General features: G+C 39.6%; 1 protein-coding gene across 1 annotated transcript in view; it reads right to left on the bottom strand.

Annotated features, from left to right (window-relative positions):
* Nucleotides 1–25,396, bottom strand: part of WDR64 (WD repeat domain 64) — a 120,444-nt gene that overhangs the window by 82,657 nt on the left and 12,391 nt on the right. Inside the window, exons 3-8 of the mRNA XM_025286000.3 lie at nt 21,616–21,718; nt 18,772–18,875; nt 15,836–15,865; nt 14,512–14,622; nt 10,930–11,144; nt 7,144–7,278 (exon numbers count right to left, since the gene is read on the bottom strand). Of these exons, the coding sequence (XP_025141785.3) occupies nt 7,144–7,278; nt 10,930–11,144; nt 14,512–14,622; nt 15,836–15,865; nt 18,772–18,875; nt 21,616–21,718 (698 nt within the window). The remainder of the gene's footprint in view (nt 1–7,143; nt 7,279–10,929; nt 11,145–14,511; nt 14,623–15,835; nt 15,866–18,771; nt 18,876–21,615; nt 21,719–25,396) is intronic.

The following is a 25,396-nucleotide window of genomic DNA, read 5'->3' as shown; positions in this document are numbered from 1 at the left end:
AAAGGACAGTGGTAAGGTAAGAAAACACGAGAGTTAGCTCTCAGTCCTAAAGGGGCCAGTAGGACACCATGAGCCAGGTGTACTGGGGAGGATGTTCTGCCAATGTCTGCTCATTTTTGACTGGTGGGTCAACCCTGTATGCTTATGCACATCCAGCAGCAGGTCCAAGACAGAACTATTAATCTCTGTACTCTTTGATTCTGAGTTTTTGCTCCTACATTCTTTTTTTTTTTTTTTTTTAATTTTATTTTATTTTTAAACTTAACATAACTGTATTAGATTTGCCTGCTCTATTTCTTTCTTTTGTTAACCCCAGAACACCTGTGTGACCACCAAGATGAACTTCTTATTTTACTCCCCTATGTCTGATCCTTCAAGTGTTGACACTTTATTCCCAGCTTGCAGCCAGAGCAACTCCCACTCATCATGGACACCACTGGGGATAACTTCTGTTCTATTCCCTTTCAGCAATTTTTCAGGTACTAACACCTGGTTGGAAAATACCTCGGAAGGGATAGCATCTAAAATCATAAGGGCAATCCTTGACCAAATTATGGATGGATTTTGACTTGAATGGAATTTTGGATAGCATGGGAGTTAAAGACATCTCCTCAGGTTTGGGTCTGAAATGAATCAGACTGCATCAATCCCAACAAATTACCCCTCTGGGCCATATCCTCCAGGACTGGGAAAGATTCAGACAACAGAAATTAAAAAGAAAAATATTTATTAGGTACATAACCTACCATATGGGCTTCCCTGGTGGCTCAGTGGTAAAGAATCTGCCTGCAATGCAGGAGACACAAGAGACACAAGTATGATCCCTGGATCAGGAAGATATCCTGGAGAAGGAAATGGCCACCCACTCCAGTATTCTTGCCTGGGAAATCCCATGGACAGAGGAGCCTGGCGGGCTACAGTCCATGGGGTCACAAGAGTCAGACATGACTTAGTGACTAAACCACCACCACCAACAACCTACAATATGAGTTAGGAAGAAAAGTGATACTCAATGGGTCCCTGAGTTATACTATATTGCAGTTAGGAGCGGCTTTTTCAGTAGGAGCTACTCCCTGACCGCTGGGAGGAGCTATTGCCCCAGGGGAAGCCAGGGTACTAACCTCAGAGGCCACCCTGCTGGCCGAAGCCTCTCCTCCAGCTAAGGCTATTACCCCAGGGGGAGTCGCTAGGGATGAAAAGAGGTGCCTCCCCTCATATTCAAGAACCTCTTCTTTGTACCCTGAGATACTCAAGGGGCCCATCCTTAGCCCAGCTTGCACTCACAGCGATTATAAGTTACCAACCAACGGCCCCTTCAGTTTTGCCTCTGAGAGAAGGCCCTGATAGAAATCAGGGAACAGTAAGAGGTCCATGTACCTTTCACAATGTCTGATCTAAGTATGGCAGAGGACAAGTTGAGAAGTTTATCTGAGGATCCTGAGCTTTTTCAAAGGGGTTTACCCAACTAGTGAGAACTTTTGATCTCACCTGAGGAGATTTACAGATCTTACTGTCCCACTGTTGCACCCTCAAGGAAAAGCAGCGAACAATACTGGTGGCCAGAGCCCTTGCAGACCACCTGGCAGCCCGAGTCCAGTAGACCCATGCAGGGTCTACCACCAGGTGGGGAGTGACACTATCCCTGAGACAGACTCACAATGGATTACCAGGTAAATTCTACTGATAGAGATAGGACCATATGATTCACTGGTTAATAGAAGATATGAAGAAACTTGGGCTTCCCAGGTGGTGCTAGTGGTAAAGAACCCACCTGCCAATGCAAGAGACATGAGACATGGGTTTGATCCCTGCTTTAGGAAGATCCCCTGGAGGAGGGCATGGCAACCCACTCCAGTATTCTTGCCTGGAGAACCCCATGGACAGAGAAGCCTGGAGGGCTACAGTCCATTAGGTTGCAAAGAGTCGGACACCACGAAAGCAACTTAGAATGCGCACATGCACACGCGCACACACACACACGCACACACACACACAAACAAAACACACAAATAACCTTAGAGTAAAACCTGTTAATTATGAAAAAGTAAAAGAGGTCCAACAGGGGCAGGATGAACATCCTACAGTTTTCCAAGGGAGACTAGAAGAGGCTTAGGAAGTACATAGATGTAGATCCCTTCTCCTCCAAAGGACAGACTCTTTTGGCTATGCATTTGATAGCCCGGTCTGCCCCAGATCTCAGGTGCAAAATTCAGAAAGCTACTGCTGGTCCTCAAACTCTAATGAGTGATTTGCTCCAATTGGCTTATTCAGCTTTCAATAATGGGGATATTGCAAAAAAGGCTGAACGCGCCCAGAGAAATATACTAAGGGTCCAAATACTTGCAGTGACTTTGTCTGCTCAGAGACCACCAACTGGGAGGCTGACTTTGCTGAGCCAGTCTGTCCCTAGTGGACCACAGGGTCCATGGGTACCCATACAAGGCCAGTGTACTCTGTGTGGACAAAAGGGGCATTGGAGGGAGGATGGCAATTAACATGCCTTTGCAAACAGCCAGAGCATTGGAAGAGGGAATGTCCCAGATGCCAGAGAGTGACCATTGAGGACCACTAATGGTTTCACAATCAGAAGACTGACAGGGCTCAAGGCTGAAAGCTTCTCTGCCTAGAGATACTATCTACATAACTAATGTTGAGCCATGAGTGATCACTGATGTGGTGGGCCACTTGATAGAATTTCTTGTAAACACTGTTGCAACCTTCTCCATAATAACCCAGAGGGTTGGAAACCTTAGCAATCATAAGGAATATGTAATGGAGTGTCAGGGCTTCCCTGGTGGCTCAGTGGTAAAAGAATTCACCTACTAGTGCAGGGACTTGAGTTTGATCCCTGGGTCAGGAAGATCAGAAATGGCAACTCACTCCAGTGTTCTTGCCTGGGAAATTCCATGGACAGAGGAGCCTGACAGGCTATAGTCCATGGGGTTGCAAGAGTCAGACATGACTTAGCAACTAAACAACAACAGAGTGTCAGGGAGGAGACAAGGGCATGGTTTTCTGGAACCCCTTCTGTGAAACATCACTGGCCAATTGTTTTCACATTGCTTGCAGTTTGTGCCTGATTGTCCCATCCCTTTAACAGGGAGAGATTTATTAACTAAATTAGGGACCACTCTGTTTCTGGAGGAGCAAGGAGATCACCCTCATTGCCAAATGGTTCTAACGGAAAGCGAAAAGGAACAGATTGAAGTTGATATGGAACCCTTAGTAGACCCTGGAGTGTGGAGTATCGATGTTCCAGGCTTGACCAAAGATATCCAGCCAGTGGTTATTAAGTTAAGACCTAGGCAGGAATATCCCTGCAAAAAGCAATACCCCCTAAAATCAGAGAGGAATCTTTTCCCTTAGTAAAGGAATAACTTGGATGGATTGATGGTACTCTGTCAGTTACCATGTAATATGCCAATATTGAAAGTGAAAGTCGATCGGTCATGTCCAACTCTTTGTGATCCCATGGACTGTAGCCCTCCAGGCGCCTCTGTCCACGGGGATTCTCGAGGCATGGATACTAGAGTGGCTTGCCATGCCCTCCTCCAGAGGATCTTTCCAACCCAGGGATTGAACCCAGGTCTCCCTCATTGCAGGTGGATTCTTTACCAACTGAGCCACCAGGAACACATTTTCAAACCAACTAGGGAGTATCAATTTGTACAAGATCTAAGGACTGTTAATGAAGCAATGGAATCCATCTACCCTATTGTTGTCTAATCTATCTTATACTATCTAATCTGTCTTATACTAATCTGTCTTATACTATCATGACTCACATGCCCAAGTCCAGATGATACAAATATTTATTGGTAGTGGTAGACATTCACTGGATGGGTAGAGGTTTTTCCCACACAGAGAGAACAGGCCTCAGAGGTAACAAAACACTTGCTTAAGGAGATAATCCCTATTATCTATTGAGGATTACCTCAATCTATACAAAGTGATACCTCTAAATTTACCTCTAAAATGCCCCAACAAGTAGCTAAAACCCTGGGGGAAAGTCCTCCCTTCATATAGCATAGAGACCCCAATCCTTAGGTAAAGTGGAAAAAATGAATGATACTTGGAAGTGAAGTATAGCCAAATTATGCCGAGAGACTCAGGAAAACTGAGTCCAAATATTACCAATTACTCTAATGAGAATAAGGGCAGCCCCCAAAGAAAAGCTAAGATGCAGTCCCTATGAATTAATGTATGGGAGACCCTTCTTAACAAGTGATTTTGTATTAGATGAAGAAACAGCTGTGCTTCTCTGGTGGCTCAAATGGTAAAGAATCTGCCTGCAATGCAGGAGACTCAGGTTCAATACCTGGGTTGGGAAGATCCCCTGGAGAAGGGAATGGCAACCCACTCCAGTATTCTTGCCTGGAGAATTCCATGAACAGAAGAGCCTGGCTGGCTACAGTCTATGAGGTCCCAAAGAGTCAGACATGACTAAGCAACTAACACACAGAGAGATTACAAAGAAATTATGCTGTAAACTCGGACCAAGTACAACTTGTCCTGATGGATGGGAGACCCCTGTAATTTAATGATCACTCAAAAATGGATGGAGGAGCCTGGAAGGCTGCAGGCCATGGGGTTGCTGAAGGTCGGACTCAACTGAGTGACTTCACTTTCACTTTTCACTTTCATGCTTTGGAGAAGGAAAGGGCAACCCCCTCCAGCGTTCTTGCCTGGAGAATCCCAGGGACGGGGGAGCCTGGTGGGCTGCTGTCTATGGGGTTGCACAGAGTCAGACACGACTGAAGTGACTTAGCAGCAGCAGCAGCCGCAAAAAGCTATCAGATCGTTGTGGAATGAAGCAGGCCTGCTTAACTATAAAGTATGAGATATGCCCCAAGTCATTAAGTGAAAGAAAAAAATCCACCTTTCAGCTGATTTGAATAAGCACTATGACAGTCCTAGTTTGACCTCATACGGTCAGACACTCTCCTGCCCAATAGGAATGAGGAGCTAGTGATGCAAGCCTGGCATCTACTTGAAGAATGAGGAAGAAGGCAGTCTTTTCCCCCTCCCTCACTTTCCTTTGATTATAAAAATGTAGCGCACTTAATCCTCAGGGCAGAGTCCCGCCAGCCTGTTTGCATTTCTCACAAATGTCCTATGTTAGTGAATCTACTTCTTGCCTATCACTTTGCCTCTCACTCAATTCCTTCTGTACTTAGGCACAAAGAACCTGAGCCACAGTAAGTCCTGACACGAGGTGAGTGATTCTAATTAAAAAATCATTGAGTTCAGGTCCCAGTCTGGCTTTAGCCTGAGTTCGAGTCCCACTGCGTGGGGTCAAGTCCCATTCTGAGGTGCACCATTTCAGTGCTACCAAGAAAAGTTAAAATGCTATAAAAGGCATAGATTAAAAGGTGAGGGAAGTAAAATTTAGCTATGAACAATACATTTAAGGGGCTATGAGATATCTAGGTGGACATGGTGAGCAGGTATAAGTAAGTCTAGTTTCAAGACAGCTTGGGTTTCATCAGTATACAGGTATTAATATATTGGGATAGAGGAAAATAGCCCAAGATTTTGCATAGAAAGTGACTATTAAGGTTGGTTAAGGACAAAACTCTGGAGAATGCCACCACAAAAATAGCAGATGCAAAAAGAGAAATCACAAGGGAAAAGAACAAACATAAGATTCTGGGAGAAAACTCTGGCTTCCCAGAAGCCAAGAGAATAGAGTTTTAGGGAGGGTGATCAGTAATACTGCCAAACTATCTTCCAAGGTGGCTGTGCTCATTTTCCATTCCCAGCAGCACTGAATGAGAGCTCCTGTTGTTCCACATTCTTGCCAGCGTTTGATGTCAATGTTTTGGACGTTGGGCACTAGTAGGTGTGTAATGATATCTCATTGTGACTTTAGTTTGCATTTCTCTAGTGATGTAGGATGTGAAACACCTTTTCATGTACTTGTTGCCATCTGTATACCTTCTTTGGTAATGTGTCTGCTCAGATCTTTTGCTTATTGTTCAATCAGGTTGCTTTATTGTTGTATTATAAGCGTTCTTTGTATATTTTGGATAACTGTCCTTTAATCACATATATGTTTTGCAAATATTTTCTCCTAATCTAGGGCCTGTCTTCTTGTTCTCTTGATGGTGTCTTTTTCAAAACAGAATTTTTAATTTGAATGAAGTCCAGTTTGCCAGTGATTTCTTTCATGCAGTTGTATCTTAAATGTTATTGCCAAACCCAAAGTCATCTGGATTTTCTTCTAGGAGATTTATAGTTTTGCATTTTATCTTTGGGTATATGATCCATTTTGAGTTATTTCTCTAAAACTTGTATAATGACTATGTCCAGATTGAGAGTTTTTATCAGGAATGGGTGTTGGAATTTGTCAAGTGCTTTTTATGCATCTATTGATATGATCATGTGATCACACTTTCTTCTTTAGCCTTCCCTAATCCCAGAAAGTTCTTTTGTGCCCACTTGGGATCCCTGCTTCCCCCTGCTCCCAGGCATCCACTAATCTACTACTTTCTATTTCCACCAATTTGTCTTTTCTGGGCATTTCCTTTAAATGGAATTCTTCATATACACTTTTGTGTCTGGCTTCTGTCACCTACATAACGTTTTTGAGGGTTATACATGCTGTAGGATATATCTCTCTTTAAAAAACACAATGGCTGTTTTATAGTTACTATATATTAGTATAACCTTGCTATACATCAATATAACTATTAATAAATATCTAACTAGGGAGGAACTAAGATTATACACTATTCAAACTCACCTGTCTATACAAGAGCCATTTTGTGTATTTATTAAACATGAAACATGATGATTGTGCTACAGATACTCAATTGACCTATAAGAATGATTTTTAAAGTATAAAGTTTTACCAATAGAATTATGTTTGGAAAAAATAGCTATATCAACATTGATTTATTTTAATAGAATACACCAATAAACAACAAATGAGCAGAATTGCTTCAAAGAAAAGAGAAATCATGTTCATATTTGTGTAACTTCAACTGTCTTCTGGAAAATCTAATTAATCTTGTTGAACAAATGGAATATTTAACATCTGATTCTTCTAAAAACCAATTTAAAAGCTCCAAGGCTGCCCTGAGTTTAAGGAAAACACCTGAAAGTCACAAAATGTTTATGTATATAAACAATTGTACTTACAAAGTATCCTCAATTCTTTTCAAGGATTCCAAAACTAATGAATGAATGTTGTCTAAGGAGCAGGATCCAAAGCAATGTAAGGCTGAAATATATCTAATTTTCATAACCCAGTCATTATGTAGCTTCCTTTTAACACTGGGAATTACAAGAAAAAAGGGGATTATGTTAGACTCACAGACACATCATGTTGAATTTCTATTTGGTATTTCACTTTTACTTTAACCAAAATGTAACTCTGAGCTATAGTAAAGCCTCCATGTATTAATCCCACTCCAGTACTCTTGCCTGGAAAATCCCATGGACGGAGGAGCTTGGTGGGCTGCAGTCCATGGGGTCGCTGAGGGTCGGACACAACTGAGCGACTTCACTTTCACTTTTCACTTTCATCTATTGCAGGAAATGGCAACCCACTCCAGTGTTCTTGCCTGGAGAATCCCAGGGTCGGGGGAGCCTGGTAGGCTGCCCTCTATGGGGTCGCACAGAGTCGGACGCGACTGAAGCGACTTAGCAGTAGCAGTAGCATGCGTTGTGCAACTTCCAACTGTTTACGTTTTCATCATCTAGCATATTTTAAAATAAAAAATAAAAGTTTGTCATCGGATTTTGAGCTATAGATTCAGAATTAAATTTTAATCAAGATGAATTTCAGTCCAATATTGACCCTATCATCTTTTGTTGCTGTTGTTTAATCGCTAAGTCATGTCCAACTCATTTGCAAACCCATGGACTATGACCTCCCAAGCTCCTCTATCCCTGGAATTTCCCAGGCAAAAATACTAGAGTGGGTAGCCATTTCCTTCTCCATAGGATCTTCCCAAACCAGGGATCAAACTTGAGTTTCCTGCATTGGCAGGTAGATTCTTTACCACTGAGCCACCAGGGAAACAACTATCATCATTACCCTATTGAAAAAATTCTGTTTTATAATATTTTTTATCTTATATGAGTCTGTTATAATATTTTAAATCTTATATGAGTCAATTCATTTTCATATTTCCCATGAGTACATTCAAAACTGAAGAACAAGGAAGTTTGCAATCCCAGATCACTGGTGAAGCTGAGGCTAGGGCAACTGTCATATGTGTGCCATGTCTGTGCTCAGTCGCTTCAGTTGCATCCGACTCTTTGCGACCCCGTGGACTGTAGCCCACCAGACTCCTCTGTCCATGGGATTTCCCAGGCAAGAGTACCGAAGTGGGTTGCCATGCTCCCAAAGATAAAACCCATATCTCCTGCATCTCCTGCATTGCAGGTGGCTCCTTTACCTGCTGAGCCACCAGGGAAGCCAGTGTATTTGTTTCCTCAGTCAAAAACACTGGTTGAGCTTTATGGCCTCAATCCTAGGTACTGAGGACATAAAGATGATTAACGTAAAATCCTTATCATCAAATATCTTAGATTGTAGTTGAGAAATAAACATGTTTATAACTCAAGGCAGGAAAGTTTGACAATATTGGATGAAACAGAGTGAAGAGGGAGATTTCTTTTTTCCATGTCACATTGTGTTAAATTTTGAACTCTGGATACTGGCTACTTTTTAAAATTTCTACAATGTTTTTGCCTCAACACTCAGCCTAAGTATATACATATGTGTATGTGTGTGTGTGTGCTTAGTCGCTTAGTCATGTCCAACTCTTTGCAACCCCATGGACTGTAGTCCACCAGGCTCCTCTGCCCATGGGGATTCTCTAGGTGAGAACACGGGGGTAGATTGCCATGCCCTCCTCCAGGGGATCTTCCCAACCCAGGGATCAAACCCAGGTCTTGCGCATTGCAGGCAGATTTTTTACCATCTGAACCACCATATATACTTCAGTCTCAAATAATTTAAGTCATGCCCAAGAATCTCAATGGTAAAGAACCCACCTGCCGATGCAGGAGACTTGGTTTCGATCCCTGGGTAAGGAAGACCCTCTAAAAAAAGAAATGGTGACCCACTCCAATATCCTTGCCTGGGAAATCCCACGGACAGAGGAGCCTGGTGAGCTACAGTCCACAGTCGCAAAGAATCAAACACTGCTTAGTGACTAAACAGCAGCAACAGCAGACACATATCTCAGTAAAGAGAAGATTCATGTCTCGGCATCTAAGAGCCTATCGTAACAGGAATAAAGTGCTTGATAATGGATAGAACAGCCCATCACATTTTGGGAAAGGCTCCCATTAGAGGCTAGTACTTTGGTGGAACTATGTCATACTGTTCATATATGAAAGATGGAAAATGGAACCAGACAAATATTATGTCATTCTTAAGGTTTCAGCAATGGACTAGTCTTAATTCTGTTGTAGTGATAGCTGTAAATGAGCTTTTAATTACATATTCTAACTCCGGTATAAAACATTTGCTATATTAATAACAAAGTATAATCCTGTATTTTTAAGGTTTTTTTCTTATTGTGAAAGAAAAATTTTGTTTGTACAAAATTTAGAAAGTAGAAAAACATAAAGAAGAAAATAAAAGTCACTTCTCTTAGGTTCCAAAGACAATCATTGTTAATGTTTGGGTATATTTTCATTCAGCATTTTTCTTTCTACGTAGAAGTACACAGACACACACGGACATATATACATATGGACATCTGTGTGTTTTTTAAATTAAACTAGATTCAAATGTACATAGACAAACAAAAGTATTTTTACTTCATATTATATTATGAACATTTTCCATATTATTAAATATTTTTCAAAACAATTTAATGGGGATGCATGGCATCCTCTAATATGGTTATACTGTGATTTTTTGCATGCCTTTGATGCCTTAAATATTTTTTAGGACTCTGATAAAATTGTATTTTACATATAAATATTAAACATTAAACACATGGGGATCACAGGTCTAAATGCATAAATGTTTTTTAAGATCCTTGATGCATCTGCACAAACTGCTTTCCAGAAAGGGATTCAATTCATTTTTTCACCACAAGCAGTAAGCGAGAATGCCTGTCTCACAGCATCGTACCCATTTTTAATCTTTTCTAATTTTATAAGTGAGAAGTTGTATATGACTTTAAGTTGCACTTTGATTAATAAAAAGGTTGTCTTTAGTAAAAAGTCTGTTTTTCTGCTAATAAAATTAATATATACCTTACTCTAAAAACTTCAAAAACACTACAATTATAAAGAAGACAATAGAAATCACCCATAATCTCATCAGTTGGAGATATCTGTTGTTAGCATTTTTGCCTGATGATCAGTTTGAAACGTTCATTGACTATTTCTACTGTGTGGGTATGTTTGTAAATTATCTGTTCATCATCTCTGCCAATTTTTATCTTGAGAAATTATTATTTTTAATTGAATTCTAATACCTATTAAAGATTAGTAACCCACTGTCTGTCATATTTTTATATTTATCCCAGTTTGCTATTTATTTTCAAGATATTATCTTTTGATTTTGTGTATAGTCAAATCTATCAAACTTTTTATTTGAGTCCTGTATCCATTGCTTTTATGTTTAGAATCTTGCATATTTAAATACTAGGAAACAGCCATATGTACCTTTTCCTTTTTTATGATTTAATTTTTCATTGAACTCTTTAATTCATTCAAGTATCTATAGATTTTAACTGTCAATAGCATTTGAAATAGGGATTTCAGTTGCTGATTTTCCTGTCTTCCCTGTTATAATGGAAGTCCCTTGAGGTAAAAAAAAAAACAAAAAAGAAATTCTTTTTCAGCTTTGTATTTAAAATATCTACCATGGGGTCTGGCATATTATTTTCATTATATAAATATTTGAACAATGTCTATATTAAAACTGTTGGTATATCCATATCATATCCTTACCTTTTGAAGTTCTTTGAGTCTAAGACCTGATTCTGTAATCTTTTTTTGGATTTTGCCTGCTTTAATCCAAAGTCTTCACTATTTACTGTGAATTTGCTCACAAAACCACCATCGTCCCCCAAGAGGATGTCATCTCGGCAGAGCTGGTCAGGCAGAGACACTGCACACACACAGAGGAGGCAATGATCCATAGGTTTTATGACAAAATAGTTTTCCTAGAAACAGAAGAACACTTTAAATGTTATTGTGTTGCTCTAAGTATCTAAATATTAAATTTAAATATTGCTCTTATTATTTATAAGATTTTACTTTTCTGATGTTTTTCATTTTAGATACTCCCACTGTTAAAGGAACTTGAAAAAAAACAAAGTTAACTAAGTAGAAGTTAATGAACACTTGCTGTGAGCCCAACACTGTGCTTTTGGGTGTTTTGTTGGAGAAAAGTGTGAGGTATCTATCTTTGGTCCAATAAATAATGAGATTTTCTGATATATTACTATGAATATTCCTTTCTTGAATTTTAAGGCAATATTAACAGGAAGCAAAAAAAAAAAAGTTCAGGTGTTAAAAGACCATTGAAATAAAAATGAGTGGTAAATGGGAAAATCTAATATCAAAGTCCCAATTACTTTACAAGGAGAAAAATATCCTAACATCTACATGTATCCAGAAATATTCAGCAAGCATCTATCGAGCTGGCTCTGTATTATCAAACTGGGTTCACTAAGCTATATAGCCATTGCTTTCCTGGAACTTAGTTTCTACCTAAGAGAGAAGAAAAAAGTATTTAAAAATTTTTAAATCTGTCTTGTTTCCTATAGAATGAATAAAACTTGAACATATTGACAGGTTCATTCAGTCATTCAACAAATATTTATTGAGCACCTACAATATGGCAAGAACCATTCTAGGCACTGGCTGTTCAGATCAGATCAGATAAGATCAGTCACTCAGTTGTGTCCGACTCTTTGCGATCCCATGAATCGCAGCACGCCAGGCCTCCCTGTCCATCACCAACTTCCAGAGTTCACTCAGACTCACGTCCATCGAGTCAGTGATGCCATCCAGCCATCTCATCCTCTGTCATTCCCTTCTCCTGCCCCCAATCCCTCCCAGCATCAGAGTCTTTTCCAATGAGTCAACTCTTCACATGAGGTGGCCAAAGTACTGGAGCTTCAGCTTTAGCATCATTCCTTCCAAAGAAATCCCAGGGCTGATCTCCTTCAGAATGGACTGGTTGGATCTCCTTGCAGTCCAAGGGACTCTCAAGAGTCTTCTCCAACACCACAGTTCAAAAGCATCAATTCTTCGGCACTCAGCCTTCTTTAGAGTCCAACTCTCACAACCATACATGACCACAGGAAAAACCATAGCCTTGACTAGACGAACCTTTGTTGGCAAAGTAATGTCTCTGCTTTTCAATATGCTATCTATGTTGGTCATGACTTTCCTTCCAAGGAGTAAGCGTCTTTGAATTTCATGGCTGCAGTCACCATCTGCAGTGATTTTGGAGCCCAGAAAAATAAAGTCTGACACTGTTTCCCCTGTTTCCCCATCTATTTCCCATGAAGTGGTGGGACTGGATGCCATGATCTTTGTTTTCTGAATGTTGAGCTTTAAGCCAACTTTTTCACTCTCCACTTTCACTTTCATCAAGAGGCTTTTGAGTTCCTCTTCATGATGAACAAAAGTTTCTGACTTTGTGGAACTACTATCCCAATTGGGGGAGACAGATGAATAAAACAGATAATTCCAGATAATGGGATGTACACTTTAAAAAATAAGCCAGAGCGCTGTGATAAAGAGTTATTGAAGAGGTCACTTTGGGTCCCATGATCATGGAAGTTGACCTTGGATCTGGGATCTGAATTGGTTGAGAGGAGAATTCAGAGGAGGTTGAAAAGGAGGATCCTAGGAGAAGAGATTAATGTCAAAAGAAGAGAAAGGGAAGAAGCTATGGAGCCTTGTTCTGGACAAGGCAGGAGGTGGTGGAGGGTGTTGGATACAGAGAGTGTCAGATTTTGTTTTTAGAGAGAGGAACAAAGAAAGGAAGGAAGTAGTGTTGCATTCTTAGTTAAAGCTTAATTAAGGCTGGAATTTGAAAGAGGACAAACCTTCCAGACTCAGTATTCTCAGAAACAGGAAGAAGTTAATCTGCTGAAAGGGAACACTTGCCAGGAGTGGGAAAGTGAGTTGGCAAGAATCAGAAACAGGTTGATAGAAGACGCTGAGTGCTCAAGCGAGGTGGCAGACCTTGACTTTGTAGCGATGCCAAATAGTGTGGTTCTGGGTTCTTCTCTAGCAGAGCTTAGCCACTGCAAGGGAATAAAGCAGGGCTATAGCATCTACCTGAGATTCAAGTTTTGAAGGACAGAGATTTAAGAGATGACCCATCTTGGGGGTAATATGAGAAGGGAAAGAGAGAAGAAGCAGGGGTACTGAAGCATGGAAGAAGATGCTTTCAACACAGTGGAGGCTTCTATGAGAATGAAAACCAAGAGTGAAAACAAGAGAGTGAGAAGGAAGAGATTATAATCAAACTATATGACACAAGATAGTGACACATTACATATTAAAATACATTAAGCAAACAGTTGTCTTCTTTAAAATCATCTTAGCATCATTAGCTGGCCAATGTTGTGGACAAGCATAGGAAATTTACTTTTCATTGAGACTAGTATGGCACAGAGGAAGGGTAAATTATTTCTTAATCTTCCATGTCCTTCAAAGTCAGCCTGCTTCCTGAGGGCATATTTAAATAACACCAGTTCTTAGTGATCTCACCTCTCCCTGAGCTCTTGTTCTTTTTACTTTATAATTTTCTGTACCATTGTATTACATATTATGTTTGTTCATGAGATTCCTCAAGGCTGAGTTTTGTTTCAGTACAGGGAACATGTTCTTTGTTTCTGCAGATGCTCAATAGATATTGTAAATTGGTTAAGCCGTAACATTTCATTTACTGAAAGGATTAACATTAACATCTACCCCATTAGATTTTTTTGCCAGAATTAGGTATTTGATTTTAGTAATTCTTTTGCCAAATAAAGCTGGACTGAAGGGAAAGTCTGAACTGGATAACATGAGCATAATCAAAGATAATACTTGGATTCAGAGAAAGGTGTAAAATGAGAAATGAACTAGTCAATCTCTCGCTCTCAAAAACAAAACAAATTAAACATACGCTAAATGAAAATATGTTCCTTTTTAATTAAGGCTCAGAATATTACTGCTGGACTAGACTATTTTATTAACAGTTAACCCCTGATTTTTTGGGCTTCCCTGGTGGCTCAGCTGGTAAAGAATCTGCCTGCAATCCTGGAGATCTGGGTTCGATCTCTGGATTGGGAAGATCCTCTGGGGAAGGGAACGGCTACCCTCTCCAGTATTCTGGCCTGGAGAATTCCATGGACTGTATAGTCCAAGAGGTTGCAAAGAGTTGGACACAGCTGAACAACTTTCACTTCACTTTCATTTTATATATGAGGAAACTGATGTTCAATAGAGAAAGTGAGTTGCTCATATCCTACCTGTATGGAAAAGACAATCCAATTTCTTTGAATATTTCCCTTAACACAGTACCTGGCTGCTCCCTTGAGCTTTATAATCCCAGACGATAATGGTCCTTTCCGTAGTAGCAACAATTCGTTTCAGCTGTGAGAGGTAATCGCATCCTGTAATCCAGGAGGTATCCTGATGGAAAAACATGAAATTGGAACGTTGTGTTTTGGACTGTACTGTGTTTTGTTCTATCACATAATGACTGGCTACTAAGGAGTAGATTAGTTACGTTAAAAGCACCATTTTGCCCCCTTATTTGCAGAGGAGCCACACAATATCTCTTCTTTGATGTCTTGACAAGAGGGTCCCATCTTTTTCCCTTTTACCCTGAGTTTCTCAGCACCATCAGCTGGAGAATGGCATAGCCAGGGCCTTGGCACAGCTTCCTGGAAGCACACAGCCACTGGTCAAGCAATCATCTTTGTGCACTGTTCTACATGAGAACACTTCTTCATAGGAGGTAAGACTAGATTTAGGGCACTGATTAAGCAAGTTCTCTGGCCCTGTCCTCATGCTTAACATTTTTAGCTGGATAAGACCTTGGTGATCATCTGGTCAGGGATCAGCTTGAGGCCAACAAGTTTGCCTCATGCCTTCCAAAAGCCACCAGGTTGGCATGGCCTGGACCCATATTATCACTGACAGCACATGATGTTACAGGAACAAAGGCTCCCACTGGTGAGTGTGTCTGTGCCAGAAACTGCTCCAGGTATGCCCTGAATCTTCTGTAAAACCCATTAGGAATTTTAAGAAAGTTTAAGAAAGAGAGATTCAGAGACTCCTCTGCCTGATACCTCTGTGCATTTCAGTGCATACAGATAAGGTGAAAGCCAACCATTCCCTGTCCCTTGTAAAGCCATGGTGGGATTCCACCATGGGATTCCACCACGAGAAGCCATGGATTCTACAGTGGGAAGTCACCATAGCTTTACAACATTTGCCACAAGATTGCTGTTCCAATTAGTAATATGGATTGAATCAATTACAAAATTGCACAAATAACCATCACTGACTAGTTCCTTGTCTGCACAATGTGTGGGTTTTGCCCATTTTTTTTTTTACATTCTTTAATAGGAACACTTAGAAAAGCAGCCAAAGCTTTTAAATCGAAGCTTTCAGGGAATAATCAGTTTCCAAGCAAATTAACTCAGAAAACAAGATCTGTGTCCTCTTTGCTGTTGCTCAAGGTTTAGTTTGGATCCTAGTCAATAAAGATAAAACTACAACCTACAAAAACATCTTATTCTCAGAGCCTATTCAGGCTCTTCACTGAGATTTTGATTAGTTATGGAAGAATCATCATCAATCATTTTAACTTGATTAAGAATTTTTAAAAAGTACTTACTGTAACATTGGTACTGGTCTGAACTTTCATCTATTAAAAAAGAAAAAGGAAGAGAACAATGAACCCCCATTGGCACTATGATTAAAGATGAAAATGCTATATATAAAGCACTATGTTATCTCCTTGGTTTAACCTTAGTTGTCATTTCTACCTTCTGTGAGTCTTCTGGTTCCTCCTGCTTCTGAAAAGCCTGTCTCTGTGGAATAATGCACTGTTTGCTTTGGGCAACTTTAGGCTTCTGTGTCTTATCTTTAAGCCCAGTTACTGTGCTCTTAAACTTTATTGATTGTTTTGTTCCTTCACATTCTTTAACTATTCAGAGCAACCTCTGATACTAAAATTTGGGACTGCAAAATAATGCTAACAGCAATGGCAAGAAAGGTAAATAGGTCAATATGAACATAGATTGATATAGAAAAAAAAGCATTTCATTTGAAAGTTATCTCTCAAGTTACTGAGATTTAAGAACATTCTATCTAGTGGGTTTTCTCTTTTATTCAATAAATGTATGTGTACGTGTTGTTTCGCTCAGTTGTGTCCTACTCTTTGCCATCCCATGGACTGTAGCTCACCAGGCTCCTTTGTCCATGGAATTCTCCAGGCAAGATTACTGGAGTGGGTTCCCATTCTCTTCTTTGGGGGCTCTTCCCAACCCAGGGATGGAACTCAGGTCTCCTGCATTGCAGGCATATTCTTCACTATCTGAGCCACGAGGGAAGCCCCAATAAATACGTATTGAGTGAGTATAATATCCTAAGTACTATACTAGTGAAGAATCATAGATTTATCTCAGGAGAGCTATTAAGTACATGAGCAGCCTCTTATACCCTTTTGTTGTTGTTGTTTAGTTGCTAAGTCATGTCTGAGTCTTTTGTGACCCCGTGGACTCTAGCCCATCACGCTCCTCTGTCCATGGGATTTCCCAGGCAAGAATACTGGAGTGGTTGCCATTTCATTCTCAATAGTATTTTTCCAACCCAAGGATCCAACCCTCATCTCTCGTATCTCTTGCACTTGCTCTTTACCACTGAGCCCCCAGGTAAGCCCTCTTATACCCTTAAGGCATGTTAACTGCTCCCAAGGTAAAGGTAAGGGTCTGAAGTTTATTAATGACCTAGTTTCTTTTGCATGCTCAAATGGTCTTTGGGGAAGTTTAGAAAATGGCCTTCTAGAAGGATGGATTATGTGAAAAGAAGAAAATGTGAATCAAAGAGATTACTCGAACTGTTATTTGTAGTCATCACAGACTGTCTTTCATCTGAAGAGTTCAAAAATACTTTTCCAACCAGGGACTTTTTTCTAAAGGAACAAATAAAGGGATTAGAGAAATTCCTCTCCTATTTCTCTCCATCTTTAATGGAAGACACTTTAAAATTCCCTTATCTGCTCTAAAATTTTCATAATCCTATGTGTATATGAAAGAGAAAGAGACACACACACATCTCTGGAAATTTGATAATGCCATCTCACTTAATTCGCATAATCCTAAACTATCTCATTATGAACATCATAATTTTTCTCCTCACTGTTTTTCTTTAGATACCATATTAGTTCTATTTTTGAGGAATTAAAGGTAAAAAAATGAAAAGGATAATAATGCATAGAGAAAAAAAGAGACTGAGGAAGATTTTCATACTTAATGAGTGTTCAACTCTTTGCAACCCAGTGGACTATACAGTCCACGGAATTCTCCAGGCCAGAAAACTGGAGTGGATAGCTTTTCCCTTCTCCAGGGAATCTTCCCAACCCAGGGATCAAACCGAGGTCTCCTGCATTGTAGGCAGATTCTTTACCAGCTGAGCCACAAGGGAAGCCTACTTAATGAGGCAAATCCATTTTTATTTTCACATTATTTGTTCATAATTATAATTGTCATTATTTACTAAGGGTTTACAACAAAGCTAAGTGATTTGTATTGATGGAATCATGCAAACAGCACAACTACCTAGGGAGAGATGTTCTCTGGTCTGGATAAGGAGGAACTGGGGCCTAGAAGTAACATGCATAGCTATGGTGGGGGTCGTAGGGGGAGCCAGTCTCCACACCTGCACTCAGAATCTCCTGCTGCACCTCTGGGTGCAGGCAGTTCTCTATGACACAATCTGGCTGCCTGTGATGAAAATCACTGAAAGGCTGAAAATCATTGTTGAAATTTTAATCATGTGATAATTATTTTAAACATATTTTATTTGTATAAAGCTTGACTCTACTTAAAAATAAATTAATAATTAAATCAATTTCTGTATATTTAACACCAAACACTTGTCTATATCATATTTTATCATGTCATCATACATTCCATTACAATCCCTCATATTTTGAAAATAGAAGTCCAAAAACATAAATTTAGAAAGAAATGACATTGCTAATAGCAATGCCCTAAAATGTTTCCATATTCATTATCTCATTTGATGTTCACTACAGTGCTCTGAGCGTGGGGAGACTGATCCTGTTGTCCTCATTTTACAAATATGAGAAAAAGAGACATGAAAAGATGTAAGTTGGTTCATTAAGTTCCCTGCTTAACATATAGGATGGTAAAATAGAGGAGCTAGCATCTGAGCCTTTTTTTAAACCTCAAGCACAAGGTTTCTTGTTGGAACCTTTTATTACGTGGTAGTATTATGACAAAATCACTTGACTTGTGAGTTTTTATCATTTTGTTTGAGAAATTATCTAAGGGCATCCTTTAATTGTGTTGATGCACGCGGTTCAATAGGCTACCCAGAGGAACAATGACAAATGTGGTTACTAAATTCTCAAAAGCTGCTCTGGGGTTGAGCAAGCTTCTTGTTTTAATAATACTTGGTTTTATTTCTTGGAATAACTCTTAAATATGGTTATGGTTTCTGCTGCATCTGATACATAGGCATAATGCATAGACAAAACAAAAGAGAAAAGTAGGAGAGAGGAAGAAAACCAAGCTCTCAAATTACCTGGCTATTGAAGACTGTTATCATTCCTTTCTGAGAAGCTGTTATTAGTAAATCCAACTGAGGGATCTTGACAATGCACTTAATCACATCCCGTCTTCTACTCCCTGTGAATGGTACACACTCATTTCAGCTCCTAGCAGTAAAGACCCTAAAAGTCACTTGTTAGAGTTTTAATCATAAAAGAAAAGGGAAACAACCAACGTTAAGCTAGAAAGGCTCTAGTTACTTTAAAACTAAAGTAGAATAAAACCAAAAAAATGAGCAACGATTGCTTTTTAATTATCCTTAGAGATACTAATCTGACCTTTTAATGCTTTCCGACTAAACAGGTCCATGACCTCCCATAGAAGTTGTTAAGATCACAATGTGCACATTTCTGAGAATGAGTTTTCCAAATATCTTTTAGAATTATTTCTATTTTAAGATCTTCAAATTCAGGAATTCTTTCTTTGAACTGTCACCATATGATTTACACAGAACGAAAGTCTAATACTATCTCAGGCTCTCCAGTACAAAAAAATAAAACTGCCTTAATACTATTTTAGGCTTTCTTTCTTTTTTTTATTTTATGCATTTTGGAGAAAACACTTTCCTGTTTCTTTGCCTATGTGCTGAATGATAAAGCCACACATATTGAGCCTCTTCCCAGGATGATTTAAATCAAGTTTTTATAATTGCAAATGTTTAGAGAGGAAAAGCAAGGGAACAAATTTCAAACTCCAGTATAATCTGCCTAACCCACACATTCTCAACAGAGAAATTATTTTCTCCAAAAGGATACAAATTGGTTCTTGGTGGGCAAGGCACGTAAACAACTCTTACTCTCTGTGTCAAAGTTCGGATGTACATACAGTACATAGGCAGAGACACAGTATCTGAGATATTAAAATGTCTGAAGGTTGGGGGAATGAGGTTGAGAGGGAGTTGGGGATGGATTTTCCTGCAGGAAAATTTTCCTGCAGGATTTTCCTGCAATTAGGAAAGAAGTTCCAAAAGACTGCTTGGAGGGGTCAATATGAAAAAAAAAACAACACAAAAACTGTTGAGAGTATTTTATGTCAAGCCACCAACATGTTTTCTGCTTCCATTCCCTCCCCACTATAGACCACTTTAATCACAGAAGCCAGAACATTTGTCGGAGTGTAACTCAGGCCAGGCCCTCTCATAGATGTTTGTCTCAGAAGTCTTTAGTGTGGCCTGAAGGCCCTGGACATCAGTGCCCTCTCCGCTGCTGCTGCTCTAACCTTCCCCTCTTCTGCTATTCTCCCTCCCCCACCACTCCACTCCAGCGTGGAGTGTGTGCTTTACTTGCCTATCTCCCCCACGTCTTTCCCAACTACCCTGTTTAAAGTCCCAACACATGTTCCCATGTCCAAACCAACTTCAACTTCCTCCCACACTCCTGCTTTATTTTTCTCCACAATCTGCTCACTTTATTATTTTTTTCTATAGTGCTTAATTTACTCTTTTTTTTTTAAATTGTCTGTCTCTTCCCCCATTAGAATATAGGTTCCATGAGGTCAGGGATTTATGATTGTTCACCACTGTGTTCCCAGCACTTAGAAAGTCACCTAGTTCACAAAGTTGTTTAGTCACTAAGTCACGTCCAGCTCTTTTGCAACCCTATGGACTGTAGCCAGCGAGGCTCCTCTGTCCATGGAATTCTCCAGGCAGGAATACTGGAGTGGGTTGTCATTTCCTTCTCCAGGGGATCTTCCCCACCCAGGGATCGAACCCTCATCTTCTGAATTGGCAGGCAGATTCTTTACCACTGAGCCACTAGGGAAGCCTGGCTTACAAAGTAGACCTTAACAACTATTTGTTGAGTGAATAAACAAGTTACAGAACTCAACGGCCATCTATGAAGATGCTTTTGAAATTCTAATTTAGGAGGCCAGAAACACGTCTCCCGTGGTCACTGGCCCCTCCTCAGTAAGTCATGGCAGCAGCATCACCGCTGCTCCCTGGCTTCTGTTCTTTGACGACAGTTCCCATGGAGAAGCCCATCGTTTAGGCTCTGGTGAGCTCTAGCGTTGCACTAAGGAGGGGCCAAAAACCAGGGTGGGTTTTGTTCACAAAGGACTGAAGTAAGCCCAGGGTTTTTTGTTTTTGTTTTGTTTTTTATTTTTTAAAGAACACCAGATTTGATCTAGACTATGCCCTTCATCTTAGAATTTGAGATGAAATGCTTGAGGACAGAGACAGATTCTGGAGGATTCCTTTCCACATCCTGGACTTCTCCCTCCCTGGAGGGAAGAAAAGAAAGAAAACCCATGGCTTCAACAGTGGACAGGGAAATGAGTTCATGGGACCCAGGCTCAAATTTTAAAGCAAAAGACATATCTAAACTGGAGACCTCAAACTGAGCTAACACTCTTCTGTTATTGACCCAAATGTACCTCTGAGAGGTGTTACGGCTAATCTCCATAAGATAATCAAGGGTGGGAGCTTGGGAAAGAGTTCTAATAAGTGAAAACTTGAAAATTCAATTTTAAGAATATATATTTTAAAAATGTGATTGATCCATTTGGTACTGGAGCACACATTATTGAGGTGACATTGTGGAGAGATTTAACTTGAGATCTGAACCATTTCTGAAAAATGGGAATTTTCCCTCCTTATATTCCCTACTTAGTGTCCTTCAGAGCAACAATAATATTTCCAATTCAACTGCAAATTTCTTCTGATACTGCATTTGAAACTGTCACTCCCTTCTCTTGTTATAAATTACTGATCAAGTAAATAAGATGGAAAATGGTTCAATGGAAATGTTGTATTCCCACTATTTATTTTTGAGAAAATATTAAAACCCACGTTAATTTGTTAGGGAAATTAAATTATCACCTGAAATTACAACTCGCTGTTTTCTAGAAACGAGGAAAACCAAATTTTCTTCATCCATTTGGTTAATAAGAGAATCTTCTTCAGAGGAAAAGTAGCCAAAGATCTGAAAATCCAAACAACACAGGTAAACACTCACAGTATCTCAGAAATGTCTGTAGAGTAAGAGATTTAATGTCAGTTGAATTTGAAGGCTTACTTTGAATTAACAATCAACACATTGCTTTATAAATACAAAGTTCTGATATAAATATCAGAAGGTGGTTTAATATTATTCAGCATACTGCATGCTGATGGGCATGAGTTTTGAGCAGTCATAGATTCTTCTTTCCAATGGATAAACTGATGTCCCAGGCTGATGTCCTTGCTCACACTGATAGTTCAATTAGGAGCTGGCACTTGTTCGGAAATCAAATCAGTCTTCATCAGACAGTTCTCAGTGCTCAATTGAGAACCCTGATGCTGAATTTTGCCACTCTCAAGTAACTATTCCTACCAATTTTCCATAAATCTTCCTGAATAAGACTTTTCATTTCTTTATTGGTGGTGGGGGCGGGAGGCAGGGGTTGGGCTTTCCCTGGTGACTCAGGCAATTAAGAATCTGCCTGCAGTTCAGGAAACTCAAGTTTGATCCCTGGGTCAGGAAGATCCTCTGGAGAAGGGAATGGTTACCCATTCCAGTATTCTTGCTGGAGAATTCCATGGACAGAGGAGCCTGGCGGGCTATAGTCTATGGGGTGGCAAAGAGTTGGACACAACTGAGAAACTAACACTTTTACTCATTTTGCTGTTCCAAATCCTACCCTCCAGGAATTGCATTAATCAATTACTATAAAAAGAATATCTTGAAGAAATAAAGTGCTTTTTATTTGTGAATAAATTGTCAAGATTGTGTAATTCCAAGGAATTTAAAACATAAGATAGCTATTTTTTAAGTTGTCTTATGATAAGCAGAAATAAAGTTCTTAGAAGTTAATGACACACTTGAGACTAGTTGGTCCTGTTAGTAAATGAGCAGAATGAGCTTCTGAAACTCAAGTGTGGATATGAACCACTGGATCTTACTCAAGTGCAGTTCTGACTTGTAGGCCTGGGAGTGCACCTTTCTAAGAAGCTGCCCGTGAAGGACCAACTATATATCAGTCTGTTATAATAACATTTGTTTATTTTGATGTAGATAATGGCTTAGCATTATGTGTTTACATGTCCTTCCATCAGTTGTTTCACAAATGTTACTACTTCCTCCTTTACATTCTCCCACATCCAAACCTCACAGCATCTATCCACTGCCTTAAGAATTTCCTACAATTAGGTTTTATTCCTTGGGAAGACCAAGATTATCAAAGACTCTTTTGTATTTTTCCATTTTTCTTCCCATCAGCAAAACCAATATTCATTAAAAGATTAAGAAATTTATTACTTTTCAGAAATTGAAGCTAACTTCCCATGAGTACGAAACATTCTGCATGCAGCATCTAATTCCCTTTGAAGGATTGAGAGCATGCTGAAAGGAAGGCCCGAGGTCCTCACGTCTTGCTAACTGTCAGGTGGGGCTGCCCCTACCTTTCAGAGGCCTCTTTTCAGTCCTACTACTTGGGCCCCTACATCTCAGCACCAGCAATGGTGCTTCACATCCTTCACACTTAGAATCTTCTTCTGCCCTCTTCTTCCCTTTTTAAGGACTCCTGTGATTACATTGGGTCCACCCAGATAATCCAGGACAGTCTATTTTAAGGTAACTAATTAGTCATCATAATTGCACCTGCAAAGTCCCTTCACAGTCAGTCAGTTCAGTCGCTCAGTCGTGTCCGACTCTTTGCGACCCCATGAATCTCAGCACGCCAGGCCTCTCTGTCTATCACCAACTCCCGGAGTTCACTCAAACTCACATCCATTGAGTCGGTGATGCCATCCAGCCATCTCATCCTCTGTCATCCCCTTCTCCTCCTGCCCCCAATCCCTCCCAGCATCAGTCTTTTCCAATGAGTCAACTCTTCGCATGAAGTGGCCAAAGTACTGGAGTTTCAGCTTTAGCATCACTCCTTCCAAAGAACACCCAGGACTGATCTCCTTTAGAATGGACTGGTTGAATCTCCTTGCAGTTCAAGTTCCTTCACAGCAGTACCTAAATTACTCTGATGTTTTATTGGATGACCACAGGACAAGAATCTTGGGGCAGGTGGCTGGCATGGGGGACATCTTTAGCATTCTGCCTATCACATCCTCTTTTTATAAATGCAATTCAATACAATAAGCTATTTGTGCAAAATACAACACAAATACCGATATTAGCAGGCTATTTAACTTCAGATAGTTGTGTGAGATAACTTTCAGATAATAATGGGAAATGACAATAGGAATGGATATTTGTGTTAATATCCTCTTTGCAAGTTCTAAACTGTCCACTGGGCACTTTTGCTGCTTGCCTGGTCAGTACATTAGCCATGCAATCTGTCATATATGTGGTTTACAGTCACGTCTATGATAGGTGCCATCCTATAGGACATCTGCTCTTATGAAAATGATACATTTTGCTCTTTTTAAGCTTAGTGATACAATATTGCAATACTTACCATAAGCAATTTCCAAAGAATACTAAAAACATCAAATTACTAACATTTATTGAGAAAAAATTTGAGATATTATATAACATAAAGGCCTTTCAAAGAGACCCCTCTTTAGCTGTCTTTATCTGTTATTACACTTTGAAAGAAAAGGTTTACGAAAAATGTTTTTAAAGAACAAAAAACATCTACTTTTTTGTGATGGGCTGTAGCCTCAAGAATCTCAAAATTTCTCTTTTAATGGTTTAAATTTCAGTCTAGTAACCAGTGAGACATTTTAGAGAATTTTATGACTATTGATGATGCTTTACAGTGTTAATTTTCCTTTTAACTATGTTATTTAAAGGGCTTGCTACATGCATTAAGTGATCCATCTTTTTTAACGATACTTTTTTTTTTCCCCTGATTACCTAAGGAACACATGTTCAATGTAGAATATTTGGAGAAAATAAAAAGCAGATAAAGAAAAATAAAAACCAGTATGCAACTCATTTTTAAACCTATGCTGGGGCATTCTTTTCTCATTTTTGAAGTTAGCAAATAGTTTCAGGTTTACAGTATTTTTGTTGCTTAGTCACTAAGTCATGTCCAACTCTTTTGTGATCCCATGAGGCAGGAGGAGAAGGGGATGACAGAGGATGAGATGGCTGGATGCCATCACCGACGCAATGGACATGAGTTGAGTGAACTCTGGGAGTTGGTGATGGATAGGGAGACCTGGCGTGCTGGGATTCATGGGGTCTCAAAGAGTCGGACACGACTAAGCAACTGAACTGAACTGAATATACAAAATGCATCAAGGCAGTTTTAAATGTGCAATGAACTTTGAGAACCTGGCTATGATAAATTGGATTTTTTGAAAATGTAAAAAAAGAACTAATTTTATTAGATTGTCCCAGCTGTCATATCAGCATGCATTTAAAAAAAAATCAAATTGGTGAATTTTTATGTAGCCATTTTTAATATTGAATAAAGAAAAAAAGCAACATTTTGGCATATTATGCTTCATTATTTCAAGAAATGTTAAAACATAGTTGCAATGCAAAAAAAAAAAAGGGCAAAAAGTTTGTCCTCTGTATGGAGAAGGTGCTGTGACTGATGAAACATGTCAAAAGTGGTTTGCGAAGTTTCATGCTGGAGGTTCCACACTAGACATTACTCTGTGGTCAGGTGGAGTGGTTGATGACAATCCAGACACTCAGTGAGAACAATCAATGTTA

Source organism: Bubalus bubalis, chromosome 5, assembly GCF_019923935.1.
Source record: "Bubalus bubalis isolate 160015118507 breed Murrah chromosome 5, NDDB_SH_1, whole genome shotgun sequence".
In the NCBI taxonomy this organism is placed as follows: domain Eukaryota; kingdom Metazoa; phylum Chordata; class Mammalia; order Artiodactyla; family Bovidae; genus Bubalus; species Bubalus bubalis.
The sequence above is the reverse complement of the archived record's forward strand: the minus strand, read 5'-3'. Positions and strand labels throughout refer to the sequence as shown.